The sequence below is a fragment of the Bos indicus x Bos taurus genome, chromosome 24 (assembly GCF_003369695.1).
Source record: "Bos indicus x Bos taurus breed Angus x Brahman F1 hybrid chromosome 24, Bos_hybrid_MaternalHap_v2.0, whole genome shotgun sequence".
In the NCBI taxonomy this organism is placed as follows: Eukaryota; Metazoa; Chordata; class Mammalia; order Artiodactyla; family Bovidae; genus Bos; species Bos indicus x Bos taurus.
Window position 1 is genome coordinate 52,925,914 of NC_040099.1, and position 24,627 is coordinate 52,950,540.

The following is a 24,627-nucleotide window of genomic DNA, read 5'->3' on the forward strand; positions in this document are numbered from 1 at the left end:
GAAAGCGGAAGGAGACGAGGACAGAGAACTAAGGGCGCCAAGGGGTGGGTCACACGTGACCCTTTAGGCCATTGTAAAGAACCTGGTCTTCCAGTGTGGGGCGGGAAGACTTAATGATATCTGCTTGACATCGTCTTATTTGTTTGACATCATCTTATTTGTATTTTATTTGTTTACACACATGTTCATACTGTCTTCATGCAGGTTTATTTTAAATACCCTTTATATGCTGGTGCTTCTCATCTCTTGATATAAATTTCTCCACAGTCTTTCTCCAAAGTCTCAGACTTATATACCCTATTTGCCTGGTATCTATGCATGTGACTAGTAGGCACTTTGCATTTAACATGACCAAAGAATTTGTCTGTTTCTCCTCAGTTCATTATATCATTCACCAGTTGCCCAAGCTAAAGATCTCTGACTTATCATGGAACCTCTTCCTTACACAGCTCTGTTGACTCTGCCTCTCAAATGCCCAAATACTTACACTTCATCTCCACCATGGTCATCCATGCTAAGTCGCTTCAGATCAGATCAGATGAGATCAGATCAGTCACTCAGTCATGTCCGACTCTTTGCGACCCCATGAATCACAGCACGTCAGGCCTCCCTGTCCATCATCAACTCCCGGAGTTCACTGAGACTCACGTCCATCGAGTCAGTGATGCCATCCAGCCATCTCATCCTCTGTCGTTCCCTTCTCCTCCTGCCCTCAATCCCTCCCAGCATCAGTCTTTTCCAATTAGTCAACTCTTCGCATGAGGTGGCCAAAGTACTGGAGTTTCAGCTTTAGCATCATTCCTTCCAAAGAAATCCCAGGGCTGATCTCCTTCAGAATGGACTGGTTGGATCTCCCTGCAGTCCAAGGGACTCTCAAGAGTCTTCTGCAACACCACAGTTCAAAAGCAGCAATTCTTCAGCCCTCAGCCTTCTTCACAGTCCAACTCTCACATCCATACATGACCACTGGAAAAACCATAGCCTTGACTAGATGAACCTTTGTCGGCAAAGTAGTGTCTCTGCTTTTGAATATGCTATCTAGGTTGGTCATAACTTTCCTTCCAAGGAGTAAGCGTCTTTTAATTTCATGGCTACAGTCACAATCTGCAGTGATTTTGGAGCCCCCCAAAATAAAGTCTGAGACCATTTCCACTGTTTCCCCATCTATTTGCCATGAAGTGGTGGGACCGGATGCCATGATCTTCGTTTTCTGAATGTTGAGGTTTAAGCCAACTTTTTCACTCTCCTCTTTCACTTTCATCAAGAGGCTTTTTAGTTCCTCTTCACTTTCTGCCATAAGGGTTGTCATCTGCATATCTGAGGTTATTGATATTTCTCCCGGCAATCTTGATTCCAGCTTGTGTTTCTTCCAGTCCAGCGTTTCTCATGATGTACTCTGCATATAAGTTAAATAAACAGGGTGACAATATACACCCTTGACGAACTCCTTTTCCTATTTGGAACCAGTCTATTGTTCCATGTCCAGTTCTAACTGTTGCTTCCTGACCTGCATACAAATTTCTCAAGAGGCAGGTCAGGTGGTCTGGTATTCCCATGTCTTTCAGAATTTTCCACAGTTTATTGTGATCCATACAGTCAAAGGCTTTGGCATAGTCAATAAAGCAGAAATAGATGTTTTTCTGGAACTCTCTTGCTTTTTCCATGATCAGCGGATGTTGGCAATTTGATCTCTGGTTCCTCTGCCTTTTCTAAAACCAGCTTGAACATCAGGAAGTTCATGGTTCACATATTGCTGAAGCCTGGCTTGGAGAATTTTGAGCATTACTTTACTAGCATGTGAGATGAGTGCAATTGTGCGGTAGTTTGAGCATTCTTTGGCGTTGCCTTTCTTTGGGATTAGAGTGAAAACTGACCTTTTATAGTCCTGTGGCCACTGCTGAGTTTTCCAAATTTGCTGGCGTATTGAGTGTAGCACTTTCACAGCATCATCTTTCAGGATTTGGAATAGCTCAACTGGAATTCCATCACCTCCACTAGCTTTGTTCGTAGTGATGCTTTCTAAGGCCCACTTGACTTCACATTCCAGGATGTCTGGCTCTAGGTCAGTGATCACACCATCGTGATTATCTGGGTCATGAAGATCTTTTTTGTACAGTTCTTCTGTGTACTCTTGCCATCTCTTCTTAATATCTTCTGCTTCTGTTAGGTCCATACCATTTCTATCGTTTATCGAGCTCATCTTTGCATGAAATGTTTCTTTGGTATCTCTGATTTTCTTGAAGAGATCCCTAGTCTTTCCCATTCTGTTGTTTTCCTTTATTTCTTTGCATTGATCGCTGAAGAAGGCTTTCTTATCTCTTCTTGCTATTCTTTGGAACTCTGCATTCAGATGTTTATATCTTTCCTTTTCTCCTTTGCTTTTCGCTTCTCTTCTTTTCACAGCTATTTGTAAGGCCTCCCCAGAGAGCCATTTTGCTTTTTTGCATTTCTTTTCCATGGGGATGGTCTTGATCCCTGTGTCCTGTGCAATGTCACGAACCTCATTCCATAGTTCATCAGGCACTCTATCTATCAGATCTAGTCCCTTAAATCTATTTCTCACTTCTACTGTATAATCATAAGGGATTTGATTTAGGTCATACCTGAATGGTCTAGTGGTTTTCCTTACTTTCTTCAATTTAAGTCTGAATTTGGCAATAAGTCACTTCAGTCGTGACTAATTCTTTGTGACTCTGTGCACTGTAGGCCACTAGGCTCCTCTGTCCATGGGGTTCTTCAAGCAAGAATACTAGAGCAGGTTGCCATGCCCTTTTCCAGAGGATATTCCCAAACCAGGTTTCTAACCCTCATCTCTTACATCTCCTCCATTGGCAGGCGGGTCCTTTACCTCTAGCACCACCTGGAAAGAGACAAGTGTAAACATACTTTTAGGGTCTGCTAATTTTTTTAATTAAAAAAATGGTTTTAAAATACACATTATATATCATTTGCCATTTTTAAGTGTGCAGTTCAGTGGCATTAGGTATAGACATACTATTGTATACCATCACTATCGCCCTTCTCCAAACTACTTTTGATCTTGAAAAAAAAATGCCTCGTAACTTGTCCCTCTTCCCCAGCTCCTTGCAATCACCATTCTACTTTATCTTTTTACTAATTTGACAACTTTAAGTATTTCATATAAACGGAATCATACGATTTTTGTTCTTTTGTGACTGACTGATTTCACGTATAGTACCTGACCTGCCTCTTGAGAAACCTATATGCAGGTCAGGAAGTAACAGTTAGAACTGGACATGGAACAACAGACTGGTTCCAAATAGGAAAAGGAGTACATCAAGGTTGTATATTGTCACCCTGCTTATTTAACTTCTATGCAGAGTACATCATGAGAAACGTTGGACTGGAAGAAACACAAGCTGGAATCAAGATTGCTGGGAGAAATATCAATAACCTCAGATATGCAGATGACACCACCCTTATGGCAGAAAGTGAAGAGGAACTCAAAAGCCTCTTGATGAAAGTGAAAGAGGAGAGTGGAAAAGTTGCCTTAAAGCTCAACATTCAGAAAACGAAGATCATGGCATCTGGTCCCATCACTTCATGGGAAATAGATGGGGAAACAGTGTCAGACTTTATTTTGGGGGGCTCCAAAATCACTGCAGATGGTGATTGCAGCCATGAAATTAAAAGACGCTTACTCCTTGGAAGGAAAGTTATGACCAACCTAGATAGCATATGGAAAAGCAGAGACATTACTTTGCCAACAAAGGTCCGTCTAGTCAAAGCTATGGTTTTTCCAGTAGTCATGTATGGATGTGAGAGTTGGACTATGAAGAAAGCTGAGTGCCAAAGAATTGATGCTTTTGAATTGTGGTGTTGGAGAAGACTCTTGAGAGTCCCTTGGACTGCAAGGAGATCCAACCAATCCATCCTAAAGGAGATTAGTCCTGCGTGTTCATTGGAAGGACTGATGCTGAGGCTGAAACTCCAATACTTTGGCCACCTCATGCAAAGAGTTGACTCATTGGAAAAGACCCTGATGCTGGGAGGGATTGGGGGCAGGAGGAGAAGGGGATGACAGAGGACACGATGGCTGGATGGCATTACCGAATCAATGCACATGAGTTTGGGTTAACTCTGGGAGTCTGTGATAGACAGGGAGGCCTGACGTGCTGCGATTCATGGGGTTACAAAGAGTTGGACACGACTGAGTGACTGAACTGAATTGAACTGAATGTCAAAACAGGTTCTTGTAGCATGTGTCAGAATTTCCTTTCCTTTTAAAAATTAAAATTATTCCATTCTATGTAGAGGGCACAGTTTATACACTTATGAAAATAGACACTTGCGTTGCTTCTACTTTTTTAGTATCTTGAACAACCCTATTATGAACATCAGTTCAGTTCCATTGCTCAGTCGTGTCCAACTCTTTGCAACCCCATGGACTGCAGCATACCAGGCTTCCCTGTCCTTCACCATCTTCTAGAGTTTTCTCAAACTCATGTCCATTGAGTCAGTGATGCCATCCAACCATCTCATCCTCTGTTGTCCCCTTCTCCTCCTGCCTTCAATCTTTCCCAGCAGGAGGATCTTTTCAAAGGAGTCAGCTCTTTGCATCAGGTGGCCAAAGTACTGGAGTTTCAGCTTCAACATCAGTCCTTCCAATGAATATTCAGGACTGATTTCCTTTAGGATGGACTGGTTGGATCTCCTTGCAGTCCAAGGGACTCTCAAGAGTCTTCTCCAACACCACAGTTCAAAAGCATCAATTCCTTGGCACTCAACTTTCTTTATAGACGAACTCTCACATCCATACATGACCACAGGAAAAACCATAGCCTTGTCTAGATGGAACTTTGTTGGCAAAGTAATGTCTCTGCTTTTTAATATGTTGTCTAGGTTGGTAAAACCTTCCTTCCAAGGAGTAAATTTCTTTTAATTTCATGGCTGCAATCACCCTCTTCAGTGATTTTAGAGCACCCCCAAAATAAAGTCAGCCACTGTTTCCACTGTTTCCCCATCTATTTGCCATGAAGTGATGGGATCAGATGCCATGATCTTTATTTTCTGAATGTTGAGCTTTAAGCCAACTTTTTCACTCTCCTCTTTCACTTTCATCAAGAGGCTCCTTAGTTCTTCGCTTTGGGCCATAAGGGTGGTGTCATCTGCATATCTGAGGTTACTGATATTTCTCCAAGTAATCTTGATTCCAGCTTGTGCTTCTTCCAGCCCAGCAATTCTCATGATGTACTCTGCATATAAGTTAAATAAGCAGGGTGACAATATACAGCCTTGACGTACTCCTTTTCCTATTTGGAACCAGTCTGTTGTTCCATGTCCAGTTCTAACTATTGCTTCCTGACCTGCATACAGATTTCTCAAGAGGAAGGTCAGGTGGTCTGGTATTCCCATTTCTTGAAGAATTTTCTGCAGTTTATTTTGATCCACACAGTCAAAGGCTTTGGCATAGTGAATAAAGCAGAAGTACATGTTTTTCTGGAACTCTCTCACTTTGTCGATGATCCAACGGATGTTGTTGATTTGATCTCTGGTTCCTCAGCCTTTTCTAAATCTAGCTTGAACATCTGTAAGTTCATGCTTCATGTATTGTTGAAGCCTGGCTTGGAGAATTTTGAGCATTAATTTACTAGCATGTTGGATGAGTGCAATTGTGCAGTAGTTTGAGCATTCTCTGGCATTGCCTTTCTTTGGGATTGGAATGAAAAGTGACCTTTTCCAGTCCTATGGCCACTGCTGAGTTTTCCAAATTTGCTGGCATATTGAGTGCAGCACTTTCACAGCATCATCTTTTAGGGTTTGAAATAGCTCAAGTGGAATTCCATCACCTCCACTAGCTTTGTTTGTAGTGATTTTTCCTAAGGTCCACTTGACTTCGCATTCAAGGATGTCTGGCTCTAGGTGAGTGATCACACCATCATAATTATCTGGGTCATGACGGTCTTTTTTGTACAGTTCTTCTGTGTATTCTTGCCACCTCTTCTTAATATCTTCTGCTTCTTTTAGGTCCATACCATTTTTGTCCTTTACTGTACCCGTCTTTGCATGAAATGTTCCCTTGGTATCTCTAATTTTCTTGAAGAGATCTCTAGTCTTTCCCATTCTATTGTTTTCCTGTATTTCTTTGTATTGATCACTGAGGAAGGCTTTCTTATCTCTCCTTGCTATTCTTTGGAACTCTGCATTCAAATGGGTATATCTTTCCTTTTCTCCTTTGCTTTTCACTTTTCTTTTCACAGCTATTTGTAAGGCCTCCTCAGACAGCCATTTTGCTTTTTTGCATTTCTTTTTCTTGGGAATGGTCTTGATAACTGTCTCCTGTACAGTGTCACAAACCTCTGTCCATGGTTCATCAGGCACTCTGTCTATCAGATCTAGTCCCTTAAATCTATTTCTCACTTCCACTGTATAATCGTAAGGGATTTGATTTAGGTCATACCTGAATGGTCTAGTGGTTTTCCCTACTTTCTTCAATTTAAGTCTGAATTTGGCAATAAGGAGTTCATGATCTGAGCCACAGTCAGCCTCCTGTCTTGTTTTTTGTGACTGTATAGAGCTTCTCCATCTTAGGCTGCAAAGAATATAATCAGTCTTGCTGGAAGCCAGCGTGAGGAACTCCACCCGTGGCAGAGGTCATGAGGAAGGAGGCTCGGTATACGCAAAGGCAAGATCGAGCCTCAGGAGTCCCCCTGGAAATTCTTGAGCATCTACCCCCAAAACCAGAGTCTGCCTACTTTACTGCCTTGTGCTCTCACCTACACCTCTGACTTTACGGGGGGCTGTCCCCCACCACCTCTCTCTGAAAAAGAGTTAAATTACAGCTCCAGTTAATAAAGTTCCTGAGCGTGACAAGAGTGTTTTAGTTCACAACTGTGAGAGGCATGAGATGTTCTAAACTGTCTGAATACAGATTCCTTTGAGCGGTTAAAAGACTGATTAGAAATTGTATAGGTGAAGGGTTTTTCACTTGTTGGGCCAATGTTTGCTGCTGTGTTTCCATATCCCTTACCTACTGTGTCCCTGGCAGTGTATTGATTAATATAATTGGTGTATAGGAATGTAAGTAGTAGCTTTAATGTTTATAACCTTGGACCCTTGAGTTAATTCTTTTTCTTGTTATAGCCCACCACACCTTTTCCCTTAGAAATGCAACTTTATCTAATGCTTTTGGAGGGTGGCGCCTGACTAAGCACCTTTAGAAAAATAAGTTTTCTGAAGAAAGGGTCTTAAAATGTTAACAGGCCTCTGGGCCAGTAAATCACCTAAACTTTTGCATATGATAAGTTTGCAGGAAGAAAGCCTGGCTTACTGCTGACTCTACCCCTTCCCCCATTATCCCCTATGCACAACTTAAGGTATAAAAACTACTTTGGAAAATAAAGTGCGGGCTTTGTTCACCAAAACTTGGTCTCCCCATGTCATTCTTTCTCTCACCTTCTGGCTGAATTTCCATCTGGGGCATGGAGGCTCGTCAAGCCTACTAGTTTTGCCTCGGCTTCTAAGATCTGACCAGGGAGGCCTTAGTGTCTTCTCTCCTTCGGGAGAATGGGAGGATGCCTGCACCCTACGTAGGTGACGCAAATTCCTTATTTTGGAATTTTATTAGCTTTCCACGTAAACCAAGTTATTCAGCCTCTTTTCTCCACCGAATTTCCTCACTGAGCTATCCTTATTTAACCATGCTTTATATCCTTAATTAACATTTAATTAAGCAATTGTTTCCTGATCCTGACCGACGCTGTCCCTGCTTTGAATTCCCTGGATCCACCAGAGCTGGACCCCGGCAAGTCTGATTTCATTGTTTACCATCTGGTGATGTCCATGTGTAGAATCTTCTCTTGTGTTGTTGGAAGAGGGTGTTTGCTATGACCAGTGTGTTCTCTTGGCTAAACTCTATTAGTCTTTGCCCTGCTTCATTCCATATTCCAAGGCCAAATTTGCCTGTTACTCCAGGTGTTTCTTGACTTCCTATTTTTGCATTCCAGTCCCCTATAATGAAAAGGACATCTGTTGTGGGTGTTAGTTCTAGAAGGTCTTGTAGGTCTTCATAGAACCATTCAACTTCAGCTTCTTTAGCATTACTGGTCAGGGCATAGACTTGGATTACCATGATATTGAATGGTTTGCCTTGGAAACAAACAGAGATCATTCTGTCATTTTTGAGATTACATCCAAGTATTGCAACTCCAGTAGTTTGGCCACCTCATGCGAAGAGTTGACTCATTGGAAAAGACTCTGATGCTGGGAGGGATTGGGGGCAGGAGGAGAAGGGGACAACAGAGGATGAGATGGCTGGATGGCATCACTGACTTGATGGACGTGAGTCTGAGTGAACTCCGGGAGTTGGTGATGGACTGGGAGGCCTGGCGTGCTGCGATTCATGGGGTTTCAAAGAGTCAGACACAACTGAGCAACTGAACTGAACCGAATTGATTGCATTTCAGACTCTTTTGTTGAATATGATGGCTACTCCATTTCTTCTAAGGGATTCTTGCCCACAGTAGTAGATATAATGGTCATCTGAGTTAAATTCACCCATTCCAGTCCATTTTTGTTTGCTTAATCCTAAAATGTCGACGTTCGCTCTTGCCATCTCCTATTTGACCACTTTAAATTTACCTTGATTCATGGACCTTACATTCCAGATTCCTAAGCAATATTGCTATTTACAGCATTGGATTGCTTCTGTCACCAGTCACATCCACAACTGGATGTTGTTTTTGCTTTGGCTCTGTCTCTTCATTCTTTTCTGGAGTTTTTTTTTTTTTTTTTCACTGATCTCCAGTACATATTGGGTATGTACCCACCTGAGGAGTTCATTTATCAGTGTCCTATCTTTTTGCCTTTTCATACTGTTCATGAAGTTCTCAAGGCAAGAATACTGAAGTGGTTTGCCATTCCATTTTCCAGTGGACCACATTTTGTCAGAACTCTCCACCAAGACCCATCCGTCTTGGGTGGCCCTACATGGCATGTCTCATAGTTTCATTGAGTTAGAAAAGACTGTGGTCCATGTGATTAGATTGGCTAGTTTTCTGTGATTGTGGTTTTCAGTCTGTCTTCCCTCTGATGGGTAAGTATAAGAGGCTTATGGAAGCTTCCTGATGGGAGAGACTGACTGAGAGGGAAACTGGGTCTTGTTCTGATGGGCAGGGCCATGCTCAGTAATTCTTTAATCCAATTTTCTCTTGATGGGTGGGGCTGTGTTCCCTCCCTGCTATTTCAGTTCAGATCAGTCACTCAGTCCTGTCAGACTCTTTGCGACCCCATGAATCACAACATGCCAGGCCTCCCTGTCCATCACCAACTCCCAGAGTTCACTCAAACTCACGCCCATCAAGTCAGTGATGCCATCCAGCCATCTCATCCTCTGTCATCCCCTTCTCCTCCTGCCCTCAATCCCTCCCAGCATCAGAGTCTTTTCCAATGAGTCAGCTCTTCACATGAGATGGCCAAGGTATTGGAGTTTCAGCTTCAGCATCATTCCTTCCAAAGAACACCCAGGACTGGTCTCCTTTAGGATGGACTGGTTGGATCTTCTTTCAGTCCAAGGGACTCTCAAGAGTCTTCTCCAACACCACAGTTCAAAATCACGCTGCAATTTACTTTGGGCCAAACTGTGTTTGGCCTTCTTCAAAAGATTCCTTTCATGTACTGCTACAGTCAGTGCCCCCAACCCTACAGCAGGCCACCACTGACCCATGCCTCTGCTGGAGACTCCTGGACACTCACAGGCAAGTCTGGGTCATTTTGAACATAGGTGTATAATTATCTTTTTGAATCTCTGCTTTCAGTTCCTTCAAGAATATACCCAGGAGTAGAACTGCTAGATCATATGGTAATTTTACTTTTAATATTTTGAAAGACTGCCATATTGTTTTCCAGAGCAGCTGCACCATTTTGTATTCTCACTGGGAGACTGCTTCTTCATCTTCTTTATTTAACTTCTATGGTCAAGCACAATGACCTTCCATTTCTTCAGATACTAAACTCACTCTTATTCTGGAGGTTTTGTAGTAGTTATTCTTTGTGTCTATAAAGCTTTCCACCCTGTGGTTTATTTGACTGACTCTTTCAGATCATTCTCCCTAGATTTTTCCATGGATACCTTCCTTGTTGTGTCATATATAACATTCAGTTTTATCCTATATCCTAGCTTTCCAATACCTCATGGTTTCTTTGTTTATTCTTAAATTTTTTGGCCTTATGTCCCCCCAAAACTCTATCCCAGTACCTAAAACTGTGACTGACCCATTGACAATGCACAGTAATTGTTGAAATGTCACTGTGATTAGTCAGGTAAATTTCCCTAGCCTGCTATATGTGAACCTTACTCATTAGCGAAAATCTGTATCATCACTCAGAGAATCATGATTATTCTTTAGAAATAAATAAAAACAAGGCAGAATTAATAATTCCATAGTCGGTCAGGAATGGCAGTTAAACTAGTTATCTTGACTCTGGTAGAAATTTGCAGCCTTGTTAATTTGGATGTTTCAGGCATAATATGTTCTTTGGTTTCAAATTATTTCAGTAATTACCTTACTGCTTCTCTGTGCTTTAAATATGCAGTCTTTATCCTTGAGGTATTTATACATGAACTTGCAGACAGCAAATTTTAGTTTTGATCTTCAAACAAAGAGTACTCACATCACTTACTTACCTTTCATAGCAAATTTTATAAATCAATGTTTTATAGTTCATCCCAGTAGTAACCACTTTCATAATCTGTAAGCTCAGCTGTGTAAGACAAAATTCATCCAGGTGACATAAAAGGAAATTTTTCTGTCTTTATTTTGAGAAGTGAGTAGGTAGGTACAAATGGGTTATTCCAGATTATAAACAATCTCCTAACACAGTTATCTTTATGATGAGGTCATACCTTTTCAATGACATAAGTCTAATACTTGACAGACACCATTCCTTCTGGCCCAATGATATTAACTGTGTACTGAGTCCATTAAATGTTTAGGTTAGAGGTAGTATATACTCTAATGTATCAACACACTTTTTTTTTATCATGTCAAAAAGTATTTAGAGGTTTGGATCTAGGATTGAAACTCCTCTTATGAAGTGAAGAGTAAAGGTGAGTCGTGTACTGACAGCCCCTCTTCTTCAAGAGCCAGTTTGTGCACTCATTTCCAGGGTATCCTTAAAGTTTTGACAGATGTAATTCTGTGGGTATTAATTTAACTAACTATCAGGGGAGATGCTCTATGGCTTCCAGAAAAACAGATAAACATTTATTCTGAAAATACTTTTTTTTTATTCTGAAAGATGTTGAATGTTGTCACTCAAATCATTCAGTTCAGTTCAATTCAGGTCAGTCGCTCAGTCGTGTCTGACTCTTTGCGACCCCATGAATCGCAGCACGCCAGGCCTCCCTGTCCATCACCAACTCCTGGAGTTCACCCAGACTCATGTCCATTGAGTCAGTGATGCCATCCAGCCATCTCATCCTCTGCCGTCCCCTTCTCCTCCTGCCCCCAATCCCTCCCAGCATCAGAGTCTTTTCCAATGAGTCAACTCTTCGCCTGAGGTGGCCAAAGTACTGGAGTTTCAGCTGTAGCATCATTCCTTCCAAAGAAATCCCAGGACTGATCTCCATCAGAATGGACTGGTTGGATCTCCTTGCAGTCCAAGGGACTCTCAAGAGTCTTCTCCAACACCACAGTTCAAAAGCATCAATTCTTCAGTGCTCAGCCTTCTTCACAGTCCAACTCTCACATCCATACATGACCACAGGAAAAACCACAGCCTTGACTAGACGGACCTTTGTTGGCAAAGTAATCTCTCTGCTTTTGAATATGCTGTCTAGGTTGGTCATAACTTTCCTTCCAAGGAATAAGCGTCTTTTAATTTCATGGCTGCAGTCAACATCTGCAGGGATTTTGGAGCCCAGAAAAATAAAGTCTGACACTGTTTCCCCATCTATTTCCCATGAAGTGATGGGACCGGATGCCATGATCTTAGTTTTCTGAATGTTGAGCTTTAAGCCAACTTTTTCACTCTCCACTTTCACTTTCATCAAGAGGGTTTTTAGTTCTCTTCACTTTCTGCCATAAGGGTGGTGTCATCTGCATATCTGAGGTGATTGATATTTCTCCCAGAAATCTTGATTCCAGCTTGCATTTCTTCCAGTCCAGCATTTCTCATGATGTACTCTGCATATAAGTTAAATAAGCAGGGTGACAATATACAGCCTTGATGTACTCCTTTTCCTATTTGGAACCAGTCTGTTGTTCCATGTCCAGTTCTAACTGTTGCTTCCTGACCTGCATACAGATTTCTTAAGAGGCAGATCAGGTGGTCTGGAATTCCCATCTCTTTCAGAATTTTCCACAGTTTATTGTGATCCACACAGTCAAAGGCTTTGGCATAGTCAATAAAGCAGAAATAGATATTTTTCTGGAACTCTAATTTAGTAGTATTTATTAGAATTATGATCAGTGTCCAGAAAATACCTCATTTCTTTAGAGATAGGATTATAGGGAGCATGGTGATATAAAAATCAGAATGTCAGTTTCTTAATTTGCAACACACAGTCTTTGAAAATTTTTATATCAGGATAGCAAGTGCATTTTCTCTCTAGTAGCTAACATCAGTTGGTTCTATTCAAGACTGGAGTGTTTCAGTACTTTATTTCATTAACTGTTTTCCCCACCATATGGGACCCTTACTATCTTTACCTTCATTCTGCACATGAGGAAACTTTGACTTAGAGAGGATAAATCAGGTTTTAAGACTTCATATCTCATGAGTGTCCAACACAAATTTGAATGGTTCTCTCGATTACTTCCAGAGCGCAAGCTTAGATTCGATCAGTATTTGTAATGCCAGTTTAATTCATAGGTAAACACAGAGAAGATAATTTGAGAAGGACACACAGCTAGTAAATGGCAGAGCCTAGTATTAAACCAGACGTGCACATTCCAGAGTCTGTGTGGCTTTAATCCAAACCACTGTCTCATTTCTTTAATAATAAATACAGTTTGCACAGACGCAATAAACCATGGGTCAAGTACAGTCCCATTCATGCTGAGCAAATCATGGCCCTAAATTGTTTATCCTGACAATTTCTCAGGAAAGGACTGCTACATTTATTTTCATCTCTAGTTAAATCAGAGTAAATAATCCTTAGGCAAGAGAGTTTTTGACATTTCATTTCCCTTTCTATTATTCTTACATCTGCCTTGATTTTCACTTAATTTCAGTCGCTCAGTCATGTCCGACTCTTTGCGACCCCATGAATTGCAGTACGCCAGGCCTCCTTGTCCATCATCAACTCCTGGAGTTCACTCAAACTCATGTTCATTGAGTCGGTGATGCCATCCAGCCATCTCATCCTCTGTCATCCACTTCTCCTCCTGCCCCAATCCCTCCCACCATCAGAGTCTTTTCCAATGAGTCAACTCTTCACATGAGGTGGCCAAAGTATTGGAGTTTCAACTTTAGCATCAGTCCTTCCAGTGAACACCACGACTGATCTCCTTTAGAATGGACTGGTTGGTTCTCCTTGAAGTCCAAGGGACTCTCAAGAGTCTTCTCCAACACCACAGTTCAAAAGCATCAGTTCTTTGACACTCAGCTTTCTTCACAGTCCAACTCTCACATCCATACATGACCACAGGAAAAACCACAGCCTTGACTAGACGGACCTTTGTTGGCAAAGTAATCTCTCTGCTTTTCCATATGCTATCTAGGTTGGTCATAACTTTCCTTCCAAGGAGTAAGCGTCTTTTAATTTCATGGCTGCAATCACCATCTGCAGTGATTTTGGAGCCCCCCAAAATAAAGTCTGACACTGTTTCCACTGTTTCCCCATCTATTTCCCATGAAGTGATGGCACCAGATGCCATGATCTTCATTTTCTGAATGTTGAGCTTTAAGCCAACTTTTTCACTCTCCTCTTTCACTTTCATCAAGAGGCTTTTGAGTTCCTCTTCACTTTCTGCCATAAGGGTGGTGTCATCTGCATATCTGAGGTGATTGATATTTCTCCCGGCAATCTTGATTCCAACTTGTGCTTCTACCAGCCCAGCGTTTCTCATGATGTACTCTGCGTATAAGTTAAATAAGCAGGGTGACAATATACAGCCTTGATGTACTCCTTTTCCTATTTGGAACCAGTCTGTTGTTCCATGTCCAGTTCTAACTGTTGCTTCCTGACCTGCATACAGGTTTCTCAAGAGGCAGGCCAGGTGGTCTGGTATTCCCATCTCTTTCAGAATTTTCCACAGTTTATTGTGATCCACCTAGTCAAAGTGTTTGGCATAATCAATAAAGCAGAAGTACATGTTTTTCTAGAACTCTCTTGCTTTTTTGATGATCCAGCAGATGTTGGCAATTTGATCTCTGGTTCCTCTGCCTTTTATAAAACCAGCTTGAACATCTGGAAATTCACGGTTTGTGTATTGCTGAAGCCTGGCTTGGAGAATTTTGAGCATTACTTTACTAGCGTGTGAGATGAGTGCAATTGTGTGGTAATTTGAGCATTCTTTGAGCCTTAATTTTACCCCTTATTAATGATACCTAATGAGAAATATTTTGCCTTATCATCCTGCTCATGATTTCTCACTGCAGGAATACTATAGTGGTTAGCCATTTCCTCCTCCAAGAAATTAATTTTAGACATGAAACTAAAAGATGCTGGCTCCTTGGAAGGAAAGCTATGACAAACCTAGACAGCATATTCAAAAGCAGAGATATCACTTTACCAACAAAGCTATGTATAGTCAAAGCTATGGTTTTTTCAGCAGTCATGTACAGATGTGAGAGTTGGACCATAAAGATGGCTTAGCACTGAAGATTTGATGCTTGTAAACTGTGATGCTGGAGAAGACTCATGAGACCCTTGGACTGCAAGGAGATCAAACCAGTCAGTTCTAAAGGAAATGAACCCTGAATATTCATTGGAAGGACTGATGCTGAAGCTGAAGCTCCTATGCTTTGGCTACCTGATGTGAAGAGCCAACACATTGGAAAAGACCCCGATGCTGGGAAAGACTGAAGGAAAGAGAAGGGGGAGGCAGAGGCTGAGATGGTTAGAGAGCATCACGATTCAATGGACATGAGCTTGATTTAACTCTGTGAGATATTAAAGGACAGAGGAGCCTGTTGTGCTGCAGACCGTGGGGTTGCAAACAGTCAGACATGACTTAGGAGAAATATGAGAAAAAAGCTTAAGGGAAAAAAAAAATCTGTTAGAATAAAGATATGTGATGCTGCAGTGCCTCTGGAGGGAATTCAGTATCCTCTTGTGCTTAAATTCTGTGAAAGTCAAATCAAACGTGGAAATCACATCAGAGGCTGATACCAGGAGGAACTTGGGCAAGAAGTGATGCACCATTTGAGGGTCTGTGGAACATGATGTTAAGCCTTGATTAAGTGGTACGTTTTACCGTGCTCTGTGTTCTAATATGAAAGATGCTGATGGTCCTCCTCTTGAATTCTAGAGTCTCAAGTTCCTGACCAGCCAAGCTCTCTTCATGTGAGGCCCCAGACCAACTGCATCATCATGAGTTGGACCCCTCCCTTGAACCCCAGCATTGTGGTGCGAGGCTACATCATTGGGTATGGTGTCGGGAGCCCTTACGCTGAGACAGTCCGTGTGGACAGTAAACAGCGTTACTATTCCATTGAGAGGTTGGGTAAGTAGCTGTGAATTTTCTTCTCCTAAGGAAAAGAAATGATTTATATTTAATTATTTTCTCTTTTGGAAAATTGCTCTTTGGAATTGGATGACAGTTTATTACAGATATCCATAACTCTTTTTCTATCCATCAGTCTACTCACGTAGCCTTCTGTACACATACATGCATTTTTTTTGTCTGGACTTTGAGTTAGGGAATTTTATCTAGACAGATACAGAGCAGTGGGTGACCTGGTGTGTACCCTGCCTCTGTCATAAGAATACAGTGCATTGGAACATTTTTTTTTTCTTTTTTCCTCTGTCAATGGAGACTTCTAATCTTAACAATTCTTACAAAAAGAGTCAGCATATTATTTTTCTCACTAGAAAGTTACTGTTGATTTTTCTTAAATTTTGAATTATACAGTCGCATTATCTTTTTTCCCAGTAGTATTTATAGACAGAACTTGGTGGCTCTCATGACAACAAGATTTTTTAAAAAAGAATTTTCAATCAAGCCAGTAACTCAGAGCAATCAAACTCTTCTCCACATATCTTCCTGGTCCCTTTCAGTTCAAGTTCTTTTACTGTGTTTTACCTCATTTTACTGAACATAATAATTCTAAGGTGATGTTTCTGAACTCATTGAAAATTTGTTTATTCAGAGAGAGTTAACAGGTATAAAGTTTTCACATTCATTTTATATCAGATTTTCCATAATGCAATAAGAGATTATATCATTAGCAGAGGGAAATAAAATGAATCTGTGTCATATGTAGGGTGCCAGGAAGTTAAACAGTTGTCATAAAGCAGAAGGCAAGCTGATTCTACCTGTTGATGTAACATGATATTATTTGCACTGAAGTACAGTGACCTTCTCAGTGAAAAGGCAACCTGATTGGATTGCTACTTATTTGCAATGTCTCTCAGAAACAGAGCATTTGTGATGAGAAGCCTGATTTGAATTTGAATAGCTAAAATGCAGTAGGAAGGAAGGGTTTTGTCAGTGCTGGAGGAAATCTGCACTGACCCATTCTCTCAGTAATTGCTTCAAACACTAATAAGAGGAGCACCTTCTGCAAATCTGCACAATTTTAGTTAGCTTGGCATTTGGAAATAATATTCCCTCCGTCAGTCCCTGAGTTTGAATGCAGAGGCAATCACAAAATTCATATTTTATGGCCTTCAAACCTATGTCAGGGGACTCTGATTTGTCCATTATGCAGTATACCATACCATCTCTGACAGTTCATCTTGATGCCACGCACCAGAGGGAGAGAGACCCGTGGCAGTACACAGGCTCTCGAGCAATGAGGTCAGGATGCCAATTCACAGAGAAGTCATGAAGGAAAACTGCATTGTTTCACCATGTGCTTTTGATAATGGTGCTTCTTATTACAAGGAGACTCTCCCATGAGTTTCCAAGTCTAGTAAAGTTGAGGCATTTGAGAGATTAATACTGTGGCTGCTGCTGCTGCTAAGTCGCTTCAGTCATGTCCGACTCTTTGCGACCCCATAGATGGCATCTCACCAGGCTCCCCCGTCCCTGGGATTCTCCAGGCAAGAACACTGGAGTGGGTTGCCATTTCCTTCTCCAATGCATGAAAGTGAAAAGTGAAAGTGAAGCCGCTTAGTCGTGTCCGACTCTTCACGACCCTGTGGACTGCAGCCCACCAGGCTCCTCCGTCCATGGGATTTTCCAGGCAGGAGTACTGGAGTGGGGTGCCATTGCCTTCTCCATAATACTGTGGCAAATCTTTCCAAAAGCTTAAAGAAGAGATTTTTCCATTGTAAGATATGTTTTAAAGAGTAGGAAAACTGATAAAGGTAAAAATGGAATATGAACCTGTCTCAGTGATAGATAAGCATGAGTATGCATGGTAAAACTTACCTGAAAAGAGAAATTACACACATACAGCCACTCCCTCCATCCCCACCCCACCCCCACCCGCTGCCACAAACATATGTATTTAAATTCTGTTGAAACTTTAAACATACCATGTCAAAACATAGGGTTTCCCTGGTGGCTCAGATGGTAAAGGATTCACCTGCAGGGCAGGAGACCTGGGTTCCATCCCTGGGTTGAGAAGATCCCCTGGGAGAAGGGAATGGCAACCACTCCAGTATTCTTGCCTGGAGAATCCCATGGCTAGAGGAGCCTGGTGGGCTCAGCCCATGGGGTCACAGAGTTGGACACAACTGAGTGACTAACACTTCCATGTCTTAACATAAAATGTAAAATAGTTGTTTTATCAGTATTGTTCCACTATCTCCATGGTTATACAAATAAACTGGGATTCTTTTAATATGAATTTCCATCACTTGGCCAAAATATATGTTAAACATAGCTAAAGTTCTAATTTTTATAAAGATAAAAGATTCATTCGAGTCTACATTTGAACACTACAAAGAAACCATCAATGTTTTATTTATTCTATTAAATATTAAAATCAGCATATCAGTTTTATAGTATTTTTTAAAAAGGTATTTAAAATGCAATTTTAAAGCTTTTAATTGAGACATTTTATATGAGGCTTCCCAGGCGGCTCAGTGGTAAAGAATCTGCCTGCCAAGCAGGAGACATGGGTTCAGTCCCTGCATTGGGAAGATCCCCTGGAGAAGAAAATGACAACCCACTCCAGTATTCTTGCCTGGAGAATTCCACGGACAGAGGAGCCTGGTGAGCTGCAGTCCATGGGGTCTGCAAAGAGTTGGACGTGACTTAGAGACCAAACAGCAGCAGAACAGCATGACAGTTTTACAATTAAAAATGAATTAAGGAAAGTTCCAACCCATTTAAACATAGGGTCAGCCATAACTTGATATCAAATATTGATATCATGATTGTATTTTAGACTGTAAAAAGCTATGTGGTTTGTAACTGACCAATAAACCCCCTCTTTTCTTTGGTGAGAGATCAGAACTTCCAAATAGCGTTTTGTTTATCAGGTATGGTAACTCATTATTTAGACACCAGGCACTATGACCTGCATTAGGGCTAGAAGTACATGACCGTTTTGAAAAATATCTAATGTTGCCTGATTTAAAACAAAACAAAACACAGCTTGCCTAGTGCAGGTGTAGAGCTTCATTAACCAGTGTTTATTATAATTAATCCTTTGAAATCTTCCTCCTTTTTAGTTCAAAAGTCCTAAGGTCAACTTTGGTATAAATGCATGGTATAGATCCATGATATCTGAATTACAGCAGTGTTTCAGTTCAGTCACTCAGTCATGTCCGACTCTCTGTGACCCCATGGACTGCAGCACGCCAGGCTTCCCTGTCCATCACCAACTCCCGGAGCTTACTCAAGCTCATGTCCATTGAGTCAGTGATGCCATCCAACCATCGCATCATCTGTCGTCCCCTTCTCTTCCCGCCTTCAATCTTTCCCAGCATCAGGGTCTTTTCCAATGAGTCAGTTCTTTGTATCAGCTGGCCAATATGTTGGAGTTTTAATGTTTAGCAAAGTTAATTTAAAATTCTGTTCCTTTTGAAAAGAACTTAATATTTATTGTCTAAAAATCTATTGATCAATTTATCCATCAATCACTTTATCTTTTTTTATAATTTTTTAAAAATTTTGTCTTTAGTTGAAGGATAATTGTTTTACAATATTGTGTTGGTTTCTGCCATAGATCAACATGAATCAGCCGTAGGTAAACCTATGTCCCCTCCCTCTTCAGCCTCCTTCCCACCTCCCACCTTTTTACCTTTGTGGCACTATTTTTATAGATAATGAACTAGAATATATATAGAATAATATATAAAGTGTACAATTTATTGAGTTCTTAAAAGAGCTTTATTGAATTTTAATTCACATACAGTATACTATGTAGTTTTAAATTTCTTCTTTAATTTCTCTCAGCAGTAATTTTTAGTTTTAGTGTAGTTGTTTTGTTGTCTTGAATATTTTTGTTAGATTAAGTTCTAAAACATATATAAATATGTGTGGGTGTGTATATACACCCACACATATATAGGGTTCCCCAGTGGCTCAGAGGTAAAGAATCCACCTGCACTCCAGGAGACACAGATTCCATCCCTGAGTGGGAAAGATCCCCTGGAGGAGGGCACGGCAACCCATTCCGGTATTCTTGCCTGGACAATTCCATGGACAGAGGAGCCTAGTGGGCTATAGTCCACAGTGTCACAAAGAGTCGGATACAACTGAAGCAGCTGAGCAGTTTGTGTGTGTGTGTGTGTGTGTGTGTGTGTGTGTGTGTACATAGCAAACAAACTGGCAAATTGGAATTACAAACGTGTTCTCAGAACAGAATTCACTCGTATGTAGGTGACTTACTGTAAAAGGCATGAAGATCAGAAAATAAGTATAAAACTGTTTCTATTTGCATATGATATGCTCTTTTAAATGGAAAATCTCAGAGGATCTACAAAACTATTAATAGTAGAACAAACAGTTGAATTTAACAGGTCTTAGGACATCAAGGTTAATGTACAAAAAAAAAAAAGATCTGTTTGCAGCCAACAACTGGAAAATAAATTTAAAGATACATGTGCATGTATGTGTGCTAAGATGCCTTTAAAGATATATAGATAGATTTATAAGATAAAGATATATATGTATCTTTAAATTTATTTTCCAACTGTTTGCTGCAAACAAATTGATTTCTGAATGACTGATGCAACCTTTGTGTACGATTCTATGTTCATGTCCTGTGCTTCAAGAACTAACAGCACGTCCTCAAGTAAAGAAAATTATCTTGCCATTTCCAGCTTCCCTTATAGCTCAGTCAGTAAAGAATCTGCCTGCAGGGCAGGAGACCCGGGTTCGATCCCTGGGTTGGGAAGATCCCCTGGAGAAGGAAATGGCACCCTACTCTAGTACTCTTGCCTGGAAAGTCCCATGGATGGAGGAGCCTGGTAGGCTACAGTCCACGGGGTCGCAAAGAGTCCAACATGACTGAGCGACATCACTTTCACTCACTTTCACTCACTTTCACTTACTATTCCTAGCTTTATAAGTGTTGCCATGAATATTTGTTGAATTTTCACGAAATAATTTTCTGTCTTTTGAGATGGTCCTATACTTCCCTCTTGTAATCATTTTTAATATTGTTAATCATATTGATTGATTTTTGAAAAGTAAATACCCATTCTTATGTTGTAGGATTTAATGTTGTTTTCTTTTTTTGCCTATATTCATAAAGTATACCTGTCCATGAGTTTCTTTTCGTTTAGAGACTTTCCAGGTTTTTTTTAAACTAAGCTTATACCACTTATAAAATTATGTGAATTATTGCTCTTTCTGGAGCTGAAAAATTTGTGTAAGATTGTTATTTCTTATTCCTTGAATATTTGACAAAATTCACTAACAAAACCACCTATATCTGAGATTTCCTTTTAGGGGAGGATTTTGAAATGAATTAAATTTCTTTAACATATACAGGTATTTTTATATTTTGATTTCTTTCTTGTATTGATTTTGGCAAGTAAATTTTTTCATGAAATTCATCTATTTTATTTTTGCCACATTTATTGGCCTAGAGTTGCTCATTCATGATATTCTCTTACTGTCTGGGGTGATCTATGGAATAGCTATTTTTACATTTTTGATACTAATGATTTATGTTCTCTTATTTGTGATCATTCTAGGTAGGGGTTTGTCAATTTTGTTGATCTTGTCAAAGAAAGAGACTTTAACATTACTAATTGTTTCTATTATCTATTATTTCTTTCATATTTGCTCTTATCTTGACTATGTTCTTATACTAATTTCAGTCATAATTTGCACTTTTACTTGCAATTTCTTAAAGTGAAATCTCATACTGTAGAGATTTAAATCTATTGGTACTTCCCTAAGCACCACTTTCCTTGCATTTCACAATTTTTACATGTATATATTTATTATCATTTATTTTAAAATATTTTCGGAATTTTCCTTGATTTCTTTTTGCTCTGTGACTTATTGTGTTGCTTAATTTTCCAATTTTGAGTTTTCCTAGATAGTTATTATTACTGATTATCATGATTAGAAAATATACTCTGATTTCACTATTTTTACATTTGCTTTATTTTTTTAGTTTTTAACCAAATTTTATTCAAGTATGGGTAATTTTTAAAATGTGTTAGTTTCCAGTGTAGAGCAAAGTGATTCAGTTATCCACATATATATATATATATATATATATATATATATATAATATTAATACATATCAGTTATCTGTCTATCAGTTAAGTTCAGTCGCTCAGTCATGTCCCACTCTTTGCGACCCCATAAACCACAGCACGCCAGGCCTCCCTGTCCGTCAGCAACTCCCGGAGTCCCCCCAGACCCATGTCCATTGAGTCAGTGATGCCATCCAACCATCTCATCCTCTGTCATCCCCTTCTCCTCTTGCCCTTAATCTTTCCCAGCATTAGGGTCTTTTCAAATGAGTCAGCTCTTCGCATCAGGTGGCCAAAGTATTGGAGTTTAAGCTTCAAATCAGTCCTTCCAATGAACACCCAGGACTGATCTCCTTTAGGATGGACTGGTTGGATCTCCGTGAAGTCCAAGGGACTCTCAAGAGTCTTCTCCAAAACCAAAGTTCAAAAGCATCAATTCTTCTATGCTCGGCTTTCTTTATAGTCCAACTCTCACATCCATATATGACCACTGCTACCTCCCTCCCCGATGGGGAACATGTGTACACCCGTGGCGGATTCATGTTGATGTATGGCAAAACCAATACAATATTGTAAAGTAATTAGCCTCCAATTAAAATAAATAAATTTAAATTTAAAAAAAAAAGCATATATGACCACTGGAAAAACCAAAGCCTTGACTAGATGGACCTTTGTTGACAAAGTAATGTCTCTGCTTTTCAATATGCTGTCTAGGTTGGCCATAACTTTCCTTCCAAGGAGTAAGCGTATTTTAATTTCATGGCTGTCATCACCATCTGCAGTGATTTTGGAGCCCAGACAAATAAAGTCAGCCACTATTTCCACTGTTTCCCCATCTATTTGCCATGAAGTGCTAGAACCGGATGTCATGATATTCGTTTTCTGAATGTTGAGCTTTAAGCCAACTTTTTCACTCTCCTCTTTCACTTTCATCAAGAGGCTCTAAGGTTTTTCACTTTCTGCCATAAGGGTGGTATCATCTGCATATCTGAGGTTATTGATATTTCTCCCAGTAACGTTGATTCCAGCTTGTGTTTCATCCAGCCCAGCATTTCACTTCATGTACTTTGCATATAAGTTAAATAATCAGGGTGACAATATACAGTCTTGACACACTTCTATCCCGATTTGGAACCAGTGTATTGTTCCATGTCCAGTTCTAACTCTTGCTTCTTCACCTGCATACGGATTTCTCAGGAGGCAGGTCAGGTGGTCTGGTATTCCCATTTCTTTAAGAATTTTCCACAGTTTGTTGTGATCCACACAGTCAAAGGCTTTGGCATAGTCATCAAGCAGAAGTAGATGTTTTTTTGGAACTCTCTCACTTTTTCGATGATCCAACAGATGTTGATGATTTGATCTCTGATTCCTCTGTCTTTTCTAATCCAGCTTGAAAATCTGGAAGTTCATGGTTCATGTACTGTTGAACCCTGGCTTGGAGAAATTTGAGAATTACTTTGCTAGCATGTAAGATGGGTGCAATTGTGTGGTGGTTTGAGCATTCTTTGGCATTGCCTTTCTTTGGGATAGGAATGAAAACTGACCTTTTCCAGTCCTGTGGCCACTGCTGAGTTTTCCAAATTTGCTGGCATATTGAGTACAGCACTTTCAGAGCATCATATTTTAGGGTTTGAAATAGCTCAAGTGGAATTCCATCATCTCCACTAGCTTTGTTTGTGGTGATGCTTCCCTAAGGTCCACTTGACTTCGCATTCCAGGATTTCTGGTTCTAGGTGAGTGATCACACACCATCATGATTATCTGGGTCCTGAAGATCTTTTTTGTACAGTTCTTCTGTGTATTCTTGCCACCTCTTCTTGATATATTCTGCTTCTGTTAGGTCCATACCATTTCTGTCCTTTATTGTGCCCATCTTTGCATGAAATGTTCCCTTGGTATCTCTAATTTTCTTGAAGAGATCTCTGGTCTTTCCCATTCTATTGTTTTCCTCTATTTCTTTGCACTGATCACTGAGGAAGGCTTTATCTCTCCTCGCTATTCTTTGGAAATCTGCAATCAAATGGGTATATCTTTCCTTTTCTCCTTTGCTTTTCACTTCTCTTCTTTTCACAGCTATTTGTAAGGCCTCTTCAGACAACCATTTTGCTTTTTTGCATTTCTTTTTCTTGGGGATGGTCTTGATAACTGTCTCCTGTACAATGTCACGAACCTCCATCCATAGTTCTTCAGACACTCTATCAGATCTAATCCCTTGAATCTATTTCTCACTTCCACTGTATAATGATAAGGTATATGATTTAGGTCATACCTGAATGGTCTAGTGGTTTTCCCTACTTTCTTCAATTTAAGTCTGAATTTGGCAATAAGGAGTTCATGATCTGAGTCACAGTCAGCCTCCAGTCTTGTTTTTGCTGACTGTATAGAGCTTATCTTTGGCTGAAAAGAATATAATCAGTCTGATTTCTGTATTGACTATCTGGTGATGTCCATGTGTAGAGTCTTCTCTTGTGTTGTTGGAAGAGGGTGTTTGCTGTGACCGGTGCATTCTCTTGGCAAAACTCTATTAGCCTTTGCCCTACTTCATTCTGTATTCCAAGGCCAAATTTCCCTGTTACTCCAGGTGTTTCTTGACTTCCTACTTGTGCATTGCAGTCCCCTATAATGAAAAGGACATCTTTTTTTGGTGTTAGTTTTAGAAGGTCTTGTAGGTCTTCATAAAACTGTTCAACTTCAGCTTCTTTAGTGTTACTGGTTGGGGCATAGACTTGGATTACCATGATATTGAATGGTTTTCCTTGGAAGTGAACAGAGATCATTCTGTCATTTTTGAGATTGCATCCAAGTACTACATTTCAGGACTCTTATCGACTATGATGGCTACTCCATTTCTTCTAAGGGATTCTTGCCCACAGTAGTGGATATAA

General features: G+C 40.3%; 1 protein-coding gene across 3 annotated transcripts in view; it reads left to right on the plus strand.

Annotated features, from left to right (window-relative positions):
• The window catches only part of DCC (DCC netrin 1 receptor), a 1,303,205-nt gene that overhangs the window by 1,052,003 nt on the left and 226,575 nt on the right, over nt 1-24,627 (plus strand). For all 3 annotated transcript variants that reach the window (XM_027525589.1, XM_027525591.1, XM_027525590.1), the window contains exon 15: nt 15,438-15,632. In XM_027525589.1, the coding sequence (XP_027381390.1) occupies nt 15,438-15,632 (195 nt within the window). The remainder of the gene's footprint in view (nt 1-15,437; nt 15,633-24,627) is intronic.